The 12,709-nt window shown below is 39.2% G+C and overlaps 1 protein-coding gene across 1 annotated transcript in view; it reads right to left on the reverse strand.

Moving 5' to 3' along the window:
- Window positions 1–12,709, reverse strand: part of macrod2 (mono-ADP ribosylhydrolase 2) — a 424,084-nt gene that overhangs the window by 12,945 nt on the left and 398,430 nt on the right. The window contains exons 12-15 of the mRNA XM_076891831.1: window positions 10,031–10,069; window positions 9,564–9,602; window positions 7,229–7,471; window positions 6,621–6,683 (exon numbers count right to left, since the gene is read on the reverse strand). Coding sequence (XP_076747946.1) covers window positions 6,621–6,683; window positions 7,229–7,471; window positions 9,564–9,602; window positions 10,031–10,069 — 384 coding nt within the window. The remainder of the gene's footprint in view (window positions 1–6,620; window positions 6,684–7,228; window positions 7,472–9,563; window positions 9,603–10,030; window positions 10,070–12,709) is intronic.

Consider the following 12,709-nt stretch of genomic DNA (forward strand, 5'->3'; position numbering starts at 1 on the left):
ATTTGATACAGAGTAACCCAAAATTGCCAAAGTACATCAAAAGCAGGAGTCAAACTGATTTTAATAATAAGGAGAAAAGCTGAATTAATGTGACCACTCGGTACTCAGAAACAATGCCACAGCATGTGACTGGTAAAGCTGCTCACACTGAACTTTCACAGTCGGTATAAAAGGCTATAAAATATAAGTTTAGCCTAGTATCTTCATTTAGTGGCAGCCTGCTCCCCTAGGAGCCACACAGTGTTACAGTATACAATGTTATGCCAAAAGTTAATTGTGTGCTGACAACCCTTAGCCACAGGAAAGGCTGCGCTGCTCTCCAAAATTAGGTTTACATCACCAGTATCCCACTGTTCACAAAAGACCAAGACAAAGGGGTGCAATACAACCAATTAAGTAAAGCTTTTTTGCTTTTGTAGACAAAGGACCATAAATGCAAAGCGACATCAAACTCTAAGTGGAGTATACTAGTAACTGTGGGATAAATTCACTGGAACTTCGAGTCTCCGAGTGCGTTGGACTCAGAAGAGCCATTTAGGCTTGTTGTTGGTCTCTACCACTCAAGCTGCTACAATAAGGAAGTAAAATACATAGAAATCAATATCCCCCCAAATAAACCTTCCTAACAAGAAAATGCAACCAATTCTCCAGACGGTTGTTAGAAGGGGATTTTTTTGAACCTCTATTTGAAACTTTTTTTGTTATTGTTTGTGAAGTGGCGAGAGCTGGATTGTGTGCATGTTCTTGGGCACCATATGGTACTCATGGATGCAGCTGGGCTTTTTGATCATAACATCGCATACAGTAAGCTGTGAGTGGTTGTGGCGAAGCCACAGTGCTAAATAAAGCAGTCACGGCCATCAATACGGCATGTTCAAAACATCCCGGCCACCAGGGCAGCGGGAAAAAAAATACACATTTGGTGCTTGCAGTTTGTGACATGAAGGCATTCAAATAACAAGTGAAAACTTGGATAATTATGATGAAGTTGCGTTTTCTTTAGTTGTTGTGATGCTTTAAACAACAGAACAAGTCTGAGCAGTGAAAAGGAATCAAAGAAAAAAGGGACAGAGGAGCAGGGGGGATGTAAGCTCTGTATTTTTGTAATGGGGCCTTGTCTCTGCTGTGTTGAGGCTAAAATGTTTGTGATAACCTGCTGGGTATGTCTCTCTGTCTCCCCTGCAAGCTTCCTTCTGCTTGGCTTTAGTATCCCATTACAGTCTGTCCCTTATTTGTCCGTCTGGTCTGCACCCAGCCACCCCGCTAAAGTAGCCTCCTTCCATAGTCAAGGAGCTCCTTTCAACCCTGTTCAGCCTCTGCCAGAGGCCAGCTTAATCAAAGGTAGGAAAATTTTAGGATCACTTACATATAGAAGATTCTGGCTTCCTTAATTGCAAGGTTTCCTGAGCAATGTTTTCAAGGAATATATTGAGCAAGTCTAATGCTCACATACTAAATTGACAAGCACGTAACAATAAATATCATCAGAGAGCACAAAAATAAATAAAACATTTGCAATCTATTACATGCAAAAGCTCCTCGTAGGTAAAGCCAGCTAAAAACCTGATAAGAAATTATGGACGAGCTGCTGTTTATTCAGTGACATTGAACCTTTGCAGCCATTAAATCTTACCTTTGGAGCTAAGACAATAGCTATCGACTACTGTAGGAAAATCATGCTGCATGAAGGAAAAACAATCTCTGCTCACAATTCAGATTTATTTATTCCTAGCTTTAGGCAAAGAGTCTTATTTTAATTTATGAGTGTTCCAGGAGCTCACTGAAGCGGGTGCCCACTCTCACAAGTCACCAGAACAAGGCTTGCTGAACAGATCCTCCAAACACAATAACAATCTAGCCCCGCGATTTTCATTCTAAAGTGTGTTATGAATATTCATAAATATAGGCTGCTTAGGCTTTGATTCAGTATGTGGAGCCTTTATAGCATTTCTCCTATCAGGCAAAGAATCGTATTTCTCGTGCAAGATGATGTGTGTGTGTAGATATACATATATATTACTGTGCCTTCCTCCATATATATCTCTTCCTCGCACAGATACTCAAGATCAAAACCCATAATATAATCTTCACTTCAGTTATTGCTTTTAGATGCTTATAAAGTTGCATTGAGGTCAGACAGATATAGATATATAGTTAAGAACAGGAGGACTTGAACCGAGCAACATATTTACAGTATACAAACAGGCGAGAAAGATAAACACGAGATGGACGTAGTTGGTAATACGAAGTGATAAAACCTGACTCACTGAATAAATTATTACATTAACAAGTTACAAAGATGACGACAGTGAAAACGAACAACACAAAACTGTTTTATTCAGCTTTGCGATATTTAGTGTGATTCTTCTGGGACTGACATGCTTAGCTGTGATACACACTTCCATATGTGTAATATTGAGCTACGTGAGAGCTACGGGGTGTCAACCAACGTTGTTGGCAACTGGGAGACCACAGATATAAATGTGCAAGTGGAAAACAGGATGGCCTTTTAAGAAAATTGTAGAGACATACACAGTCTGTCTGTAATGAATCCTTCAATGTGAATAATAATATGAATATTGTAACCTGCTCATTATGAGGTTAATCAGCGTGGCCTCCTGGTATGAATGTTTAAAAGACTAGAAAATACCAAGTGGGTAATTTTTAAATAAGGATGCATCCACAACCTCAGGAACAGTGTAGCTCTTTGATGTCTGCTACAGTTACTGCAAATCCTGCTCTGTGGTCAATAAAATGATGTACACAACGGAACAATTATCCCAGCAACAAATTAGAAAGCTTTACTCAACAAGAGCCAACGAGTCTTCCTTTCTCAACTGATTTTTTCCCTTGATTTTGTGATTAGGGGCATCCGAGTTATCTTTAATCTTGGATACTGATAGCAAATTGGCAACCATGGTTTCATCTTAACTCGTTAATGTTCAGACTGAAGTTTAGAGTTTTCATTTGCAATGCTTTAAAGCACTAGTTAAGCTCAACATGGCGTACGAATCCAGTCAATGTTTTGAAATTATAGGGTTACTACGCAGGTTAGAAAGTGTTTAAAAAATTCACGCAATTAACAACCAGATACATGGAGCTAAGAATTGTTTAAAAAAAGATTTTGTAATACATTTGGGGAAGAAATATTAAACAATGTAGCTCCGTGGCCATCAGTTTTCATGCATTTTTATGGGATTCGTGGTAATTACCTCTCTGTTTCTTTTTGTTTTTCAATCACAAACTCAAACGCACATACACACACGCACCGAGCCCAAAGCCAGATGCTTGTTTACAAGTGCCTTTGGTCTTTGAAGTGCAAGTAAAGGTGTATTTTTGCTACTGTCAGTCTTCCTGGCAGGCGGCGAGGTAAGTCAGATATGGCAAATTCTTGTAAAAACAGACTTTTGGAGATGATTGAATTAGTAATGTTAGCTCACACTAAGAGGGCACATAATGGGAAATGGCAAGGCAAGATCACTGGTAAAAAACATATGTATATATATATAATTAACCATATTCCAATGATTTTGATCCTACGGATACACATTTGAGATTAGTGCATGCAGCCAAGTTACCCAGGATTGCACAGACTGCCAGCCCAAATCCATTTTATGGCACGTTCAGACTTTATCCAGAATGGATTTAGAAAGTCTGGACAACAGACAACATTCTTGCAGTTTGGATCCAAGATACATTTGGGAGCGATTTCCAATCAGTTTCAGCCCATACGCTCTGGCCACTCAAAGATTTAGAAGGGCTTTTTGTTGCACTTGCAATGCAACACACAACAATGTCAAACTCAGAGCGACAGAGTGGCGCGGACCAGAATCCATGCTGCTACTGGACGAACACTATGGAGGACAACAACCCATTGAGGGAAGGAGGGATACGAAAATAAAAGTTGTCTGTGAATAATTTGGGAGATGTAGTCTTGCAAAGAAAGGCTGCACTGGAAAGCCAGGCAACCAGCATAAGTTATTAACTAGTTATAGGCAGTTTGAAAAGTAAGGAAAAATAATTCAGCTTATCAAAGATTAAAAGTTAAATAAGACACATAAGTCCTTTCTTGGGGAAATGAGGCAAATATAAGATATGATAGATGTAACGTCTGTTTGACTGAATGGCAAGATAATCTTCAAAGGTATTTATGTACTCTAGAAATGCACAAATCTGTTACAAAACTTAACCGAGGTACGTTGTGCTTTCAGTTACTGCCTGATGTTTTGACAGAAGCAATCAATAAGTAACATGAAGAGGAACCTAATGTACAGAGTGGATATATAATGTCATGTCAGTGTTGAAAATCCAGCAGAAGGTCACACATGGAAGCTCAGAAGATCCCTGTGTGCACACACACAGGCTTCACATACAGACATATGTGTGTATATGTGCAGCAACCTCATATTATATCCTCAAATTGTTTGATTTCTCATGCATTCGTCCCATCATTATGAACTATTATATTACCTCTTTCAGTGAAGCAGATTTAACCTTTACAGCCATGAGCAGGCAGCCTGATTACACTTATGTTTAATAAAAGGTTATTTGCTCTGGAATCATTTGGTCTTGTCTTGTGAATAGCTGGTTACGAATGGCTAAGCCAAGCTGTGTTGGTCTGCATGATATTCAATATCTCAGACTATTTGGGTTTGCACTCCGTCCAAGGCTGCTGCTCATCTATACCAAATGCAATCTGCCTGCAATCAGGAGTGGCACCACTGTTTACCGCCCGACTGTGCCACCACGCAGTATGTAGCCTATGGAAGCCTAGACGGTGACAGACAGTAGCGGGCTCAGGCAAGAGGCAGTCAACAGGGTGGAGTGAAGCTTTCCACTGAAGAAAATCCTGTAGAGTTTGAAGGCTATATTTCACTGGCTTTCAGGGAGAACGGAGAAGGCTATCTGAGACAGATCTATCAGGAAAGTTCACTCTCACCCTAAATTAATTGAATGTCAGTCAAGGAGAAAGTGAAATAGAGGCAAGAGAGTGACTGAGACCTTTGTGTTAGTAGAAGTGGGGTGGCTGGGGTTCCAAACTTTAGCCTTAACTTCTTAAAAGAATTACTCAGCCAGAGAAAAATGTGGTAACAAAGACAGATAATCTATTTGTGCAGAAACAAACTGCCTATGCTGAGAGAAGCCCGTAAGTGAATGGCTTCAAGAAGTTTAATAAATAACGGCTACATATATGGAAACTTTGCTAAAAAAGAGATGGCAACAAAGTAACTATAAAGTACAATTTCAGCAGATTACTTTAAGAGATTGTTTTCTTCTATAGTAAAGCATACTTAGTGGTTTCATTCTGGTTAACAACAACAATGTCTGAATACTTGACATAACAATCCTTTATTTTACATCTAGCCTTAATACACTTTCTTACTGCACATGAAAATATTTTAAATAAGTACACATATATAGAGCTTAAAGTACTATAAAATATACATTTGTTTTCTTAAAAAGTTCCATCTGTGGATTAGTATATACTCCTTACTCTTAGATAGTCTGGTTAGATGGTGCGCTTTTCTATAACAAGTACTTTTTTTCCTACACATGCTTTATTTGTGTCATTCACACTTTAATTAATGAGCCCAAAGGTGCTTTGGCATGCACACTGGAGAAGCCAGGGATTGAAGCACCAACCTTCTGATCAGTAGATGACCTGCTCTACCTGAGCCTAGCCATCCTAGCAGCAGGAGGGTATATGGATGACCACAAATAAACTAGAGTGCCCATGCTCACACTGATGAAGTACAAATAACCCAATGGTTTAGCCCATTGATCTGTTTTTCAGTTGTTTGGGACATCAGTGTTGGTTTATAGGACAAAGCAATAAGACATGCAAGGCCCTGGATATAGACTCAACACTTTTCAAAGGATTTGTTGACACAAGACTCTCCTGCAAAGTCTCTTCTAATCCTAGCTTCTTGCTACGTTAAGCTATCTATTACACAAATCAGAAGCTTTAAAATGTTACTCCATACCAGACTCTGCTAGGAGAAAATAAGAGCACTATTGCATTATGAGTTAAATAGTACGTTTTTAGTAGTAGTAAAAACCAAAGGCTGTGATTTAGCATGCTACAATTATGATACACAGCATCATTGCTATGCAAGGTATGGGGATAAATATGCTGATACCATTAGTCTGCAGAGCAAGCCTGATTATTGGAGTGGCTGCAGTTACTCAAAGCGATACCAGCTAATCAAAGTGAGAAATAGACGGTTTGTCGCCGTCTTCACCAAGCTGACAGCTAAATACAGTCATTTTTATGACTGAAATGATCAGTTCAGGGAAAATCTGCCAAGTAAAGAACAATGCCGATTCCACACAGTCATAATAGTCACTGATAACTTTAGAATATGCTGTAATGTGATGCTGGCTGTTCTCAGCATCACCATCATGGCTGCTGGAGATGTGTTTGGCCACTTGTGGTTCCCTGCAGTCGTAACTTTCTATACTGATTGATGTTTCAGGTGGGCAGAAACTGATTCCAAGTATAAACTAGTGCTACTAACAGACCAACAAAAATACAAATTCAGTATGCAAGTATACAAGTGCATCACACTGGACCAGAAAAGCACATTCATACAAATCAAATCCAACAAATCAGATCTTACCTTCCATATTGTCGTCAGGATTTTCCACAACATTTACTTCCATTTGAGGAGCCTGCACTTCCTCTGTTAAGGAAAAGAAGCAGATGTTACACTACACTACTCTAACATGACACAAGAGTCTTCATTGGCCTGCAAAAAACCCCAGCTCAGCCTGTCTAGTCTTCAGTCAGAGCAGCTCTGTTAATATGCCTTAAAACATGCATGTGCTGTGGACCGTGAGGCTCGGTCTGCATACAGTTTAGATCCAAGACCTCCTCACTTGGGTCTGTTTCTTCTGTCTGTACAGCTGAGACGTTTGTGCATTTATTACCAGCTCTGTACTGTAACATTACATTACTGATAAAAAGAAAAAAAATCTTAAAATCTGTTTTTCCATTTAGTTATTTTAGTTTTTAGTTATTTTACTATACTACGTTTCATGAACTGAACTGATTTATTCATATCTTCCTGCCTAATACCCTGCGGATATTAAACTGTAATTTAAGAAACAACAGAAAAACAAGGAAATCATCATCATCAGAAATCATTTTTATCATCAACACTGAGTATCTCAGAGGTTTTGATGCGAATGGATAAAACACACAGCCAAACTGCTCTCTTGTACATACCTTTCTTCCCCTCTGTATTGTCGTTGGTACCAGTTTCTTGACCTTTGTTTTCATCGTGGGCGGGGCTTCCTTCATTGATATTTCCAGTCTCTTCATCGCCATCGGTCTCTTTATCGCCATCGGTGTCTTTATCCCCATCGGTGTCTTTATCCCCATCGGTGTCTTTATCGCCATCTTTCTTTTGAACTTCATTCTTACTGTCGCACTGTTCTGGGTTTTGCTCTGCGTTTGCTGGATCACCATCTAAAGGCACAAATAAATAAATGGCAGTGCATTTTGAAGGATTAATTCAGACACTGGGAGTCAAAGCTCTTACTATTAAATCTAGCTACATGTGGCACAAAACCAACCTGTGCTTCATTACTGCTGACAGAAATCTGTCAAACATATTCACACCAACAGGTAGCTCTTTGTCAGTTTAAATGGAAGTAACAGAAAAGAAGGAAACATCGTCAAAAGAGTTGGAATGGTGGAGGTTTTAAGGGTGTCTTTTGGGGGCGTGCAGCCAAAAAGAGTTTTTAACTTTTTAAAGAAAAGTCATCTATATTCAAAAATATGTACAGTATTAGTAGTCAAAGAACAAAATATGAGTGTAAAAAATAACACAAAGCTAAATGTGGATGAAAACAGTATCTGATGTAGATAAATTGGCTAATATTGGTTTTTGCACAAAGACTACATTTTTTACTAAGTAACCAAGACCACAGATTGAACATCATATTGATTTGTGGTGGCTGGATTTCACCTGCAGTACACACACACTTGAGAATGATGTAACAGCAGCATTTTTTTTTTTTTTTGCAGAATTATCTTGCAGGTGTTGTTTTAAATTGTATATTTTTGCTCTTCCAAGCTCCTAACTCTCTGTTTATGTCTCATGAGAAAGTAATTACATATCTCAGCTCTTGGATACCATCCCAGGGTAGCATTTGCTATAACTTGCTCATGGAATATCTACAAAATTCATGTTCAGAGAAGCTCTATCTGTCAAATCGCTGTCAATGGGATTGGATTTGAATAAAACAAAAACAGAGGAGAGACGAGGCGCTGCCAGTATGCAAATGCAGAATCTTAATTATATACCAGCAGCACAGAGGATATTCAGAAAAGAGAAATGGTTCTGGCTCAAAGTTAATAGTTGCTCCTTTAAAACACATTCACACACACACACAGTTCATTTGAGGCTCTTGCTGTCAGCACAATACAACACATCAGAGCCTCTGGATGTGTTATACATACACATTTAAAACAGTGTGTACTACTTATTTCTGCTCTGCTGACAAGATGGCTCAGGTTGGATTTAAAAAGGAAGAAATACTCTAAAAAGATCGAGCGACTGAGAAGCTGGATGTTGGTCAACTCTCATTGTGCGCTTCAATCAAATTCAATTCGATTCAATTTCACTTACATATTGCCAAATCACATCAACAATGTGGTGTATATATTGTAAGGTAAAGACCCTGCAATAATACAGAGAAAACCCCAACAATCAAATGACCCCCTTTTAGCAAGCGCTTGGTGACAGTGGGAAGGAAAAATTCCTATTTTAACAGGAAGAAACCATCATCTGCCGCGACCAGTTGGGGGTTATGGGAGGAAGACAGGACAAAAAACAAATAACACACTGTGGAGGAGACCCAGAGATTAATAATAAGTAATGATTAAAATTCTATTTGAGTGAGTGCTGGGTACAGTAATCTACGTACGTGTGGCTACGTCCACACGTACGGGATATTTTTGAAAAGCAGATTTTTCTATTTGCACCTTTCATCCACACGTAAACGGCGTTTTCGGTCACTGAAAACGGGGATTTTTAATAACTCCTGCCAGCGTGGAAATTTTCGAAAACTCCGTTTTTGCATTTCCGTGTGGACGAGAAAACCAGCGTCAAAGGTGTGCGCCTTTTTTGACGTCACAATGTGAGTCACGTTATTGTTTCGGTGAAATGGATTTCTGCAATGGCGGTCTTAGACAAAATGCCATTACTGTTAATTCTACTCTCTGCAGTGTTTAAATGCTTATATATAGACACAGTTTCTGCCCTTCCAGACTGTTCCGCTTCAATGCGCCATCTTTGTTTACTCTTTCCCACCCAGGCTTCTAGACTTCTGATTGGCCAACATTTCTACACGGTTAGGAATATCGCCACCTGTTGCTTTGGCATGTTCCTAGCAGCGGTTTCCTTCGTTTTTGCGTTTACGTGTGGACGGGATTTTTAAAAAAAAAAACGAAAACGGAAAATCTCCATTTTCAAAAATACCGGACGTAGCTTAAGTCTGCACCCAGACAACACGTAATTCCACCGTTGGACCCTTGATTTGTAACTGTACTTTACCTTGACTCTGACTCTCCATCTCCACATCTTGAGGTTCATCTGTATTTAGAAAGACAAGAGAAATTCAAAAGAGAAAACATACGGGTTTAGCGCCAGCGTCTGGAGTTGAATAGACTTGGCTTTCGATATCACCTCAAACAGCCTTTTCATTCCATCTCTTTCTGTAGCTTTGCCTTTGTTCTACAGTATGAGAGCAATGGATCCACAAAGACATGCATAAATTAAGTGACAAAAACGAAGGGAAAAAGAATGTCACTTCTAAAGCCATACATAATTGAGGGATTTCTTTGTTCCACGCTTCTGTGATAAAATAACTTTTTTTTTGTTAGAGTGGTGACACACGGGATGGAAAGACTGTACTGAAACAAAGAAAAAAAATTCAATTTTTGATGACAAATGACATCAAGAAGCATCGGTAGAGCCGAGAGGCTCAGAACATGCGCTAATGGTCCGTAGAGCTACATTACCATTGTCACCGTTATCTTCATCACCTCCTCCCTCTGTACCTGAAAAGGGAGAGAAAAAAAATCATCAGCCAAACAGAGGCATCGGTATGAATAATACCAGTCATTCGTTTTAAAAAGCAAAGGAAACAGTCATAATAATGATCACTGTTAGCTCTTCATCTTCCTAATGCAAAGGATTTATTTTGAGGGTGTTGACGCCGCATTTTAAAGCAGCAACGTCCAACCTTAAGTTATTTTTCATTACTGAAACAGCATTATACTGTTGGGATTTTCTGTCCATGTTTGAGTTTACAGATACTTGCTACTGATGTTTCTAATAACATTTTAATTACTCTATATTTTGCATAAACACAACAGGGGACTAACACAGGAGGTCTTTAACATATCTAGCTTTAAGACAGCAGTTTTGGGTCTTTGTTATAAGAAAGAGGCTCTTAAATTTGTAGCATTGGGGAAGTAATAAGCCACAGTAGTGCTTTGAAAATTTGCAGGGCATGTTACTTTATGTTGCGTGCATAAGGTAACATGCCGATGTTGTAGTGTTGCCCAAACTCACCCTGGTCAGCTAGACTGAATAAAAATATTTTTGCAGTTTTGGTTATAAACAAATAAAAATGAATCATCTTACAGCTTTTTATATAAAAGCATATATATGCTACACATATATTTGAAGAACGTTACTCGTACATTACACACAGGTGCTGCCATCACCAAACTATAATTTCAAGTCATTACAGCCTTTATCCTGTTACATCCTCCTATAAACTGAACTCCATAGAAATGTCCACCGGATGCACAAAAGGCAGAATTTGATATGAATAAAAATCCTATCTGTTACTACTCCCACCCTCCTCACCGCTTTCTTGCACTCTTGCACTCTTACACACAGACAGGCACATAAACCAATGACATTTGGGACAAATTGAGTAAATGAAAGCCATGACACCAATAAGAGAACATGCTTTACAATGGCTATTGTGCAGCTTCTATAATTGCTTTTTTAACAAGCTGCAGAGAGAAACCATTTTTCATATCTATGCAATTTTGCCCTGCACTCAGAACAATAAAAATGCCAGCCTCCATTAAATGGGAAAAAGGCCAGTTCTACCAGTGCTGCATGTTTGTCTCAAGTATCTCTGTCCATCATGCAGAATGCTGGTGACACACAGTAGATGGCGAGCCTTTCTATTAATCATGACTGGCATTTGAGATAGAGCCACAGACAGGGGGCTGAAAAGAATACTTCATTGGGGGAAAAACAACTTAAGATGAATCCTCCGCTAGCCTTGAGGTCACCTTTTTTGTTTAAAATTATGCGAGGGCCTTGTATCTGTCCAAAGTATCTATCTGTCCCAAACAACAATTTATCAGATATGACAAAAGGCAGACTGTAATTTCCTCTTTGTTATTTGATCATTTGTATTTGGCTTATTGAATGAAACTGCATTCAATTTGTGATAAAGGAAAACGTGGGACAGATTGTGGATGAAATGCACACACACACACACACACCAAAAGACCACATGCAAAAATGAAGGAAAAACAAATAAATGTATTGTGCAGATGTGACTTCTAAAGGCTCTGAGGTAAGATCAATTTAAATGCTGTCTCTTTAAAAGGTAAAAACCCAAATAACACCTTTAGGATATCGCTCATCCATGAATACGAAACACCAGGTGGCAGCATTGCCATAGCTTTCCTCCCCAGTGCTCGCTATACAATACTGTCATCACTGTAAATAAGGGTCTGACATACTTCACACAGAAGGGTTCGGGCAACACCTCGAGACTTTTACTGTCAATATTCTGATGAATTCCACTTCAAGAAACATGGTGACAAAAAGGCAATTTTAGGTACTCGCCTGCACTTATGTTGACTGAGCAAAAGCGCAATGTTTTTCCGAATAAAATGTTCGTCTCACACACACTTAAATGATTTATTAATGTCTACATCACATTCAGGGCTACAGTATTACAAGGACATAAACAATTTATAGGCTGATATTCAACCTTCCTTTTGTACCCTACTTGCACGCCTGTTAAGTAAACATCACCTGTAGTTGATGTTTACTAGTAAATAAAAGCAATATCTCACACGGGAATAAATGGAAATGGGAACAAGTTAGCTGGAATGCGTGCACACTCACACACACTCACATCCAACCATTAGCTCGGCTCCAATCCCCCCTCCCCCTCCCCCAGGCCTTTCTACTATTCCTTTTATTAAAGCAACGTGGAGCAAAGGACAGGAAAAAAAGATAAAAAATGAGGGAATGTGAAAAATTCATGAGACATTTGTAAAGGAAAAAGGAAAAACATGAGCAATAGCAATCGTTCAAAGACCTTTTGCACGTGAGGTATGTGTGCACAGAGTAAAGAGTAAGCACGTTTGTGAGAGATGCTTTATAGGGTACCACGGAGCTAGATGGCATCCCACAGAGAGGCTCACTGTCTGTCCACACGTAGCGTTATTAATCTGCATGTCCACTTTGTGCCATCTCTCACCATCCCCCCCTCTCTATCCCTGGTCTTTCCCACTACTCTCAAGCATTCCAGGCAAACAGGCATTGATTTCTGGCTTAATGTCCATATTTTACTGTGTCCTGTAACACACTAATCTCACTAATACCAATCTGATATCAAATAATGGGCACTGTAGTGCTGCTTGCCAACTCAGGTG

The sequence above is a fragment of the Maylandia zebra genome, linkage group LG13, assembly GCF_041146795.1.
Source record: "Maylandia zebra isolate NMK-2024a linkage group LG13, Mzebra_GT3a, whole genome shotgun sequence".
In the NCBI taxonomy this organism is placed as follows: Eukaryota; Metazoa; Chordata; class Actinopteri; order Cichliformes; family Cichlidae; genus Maylandia; species Maylandia zebra.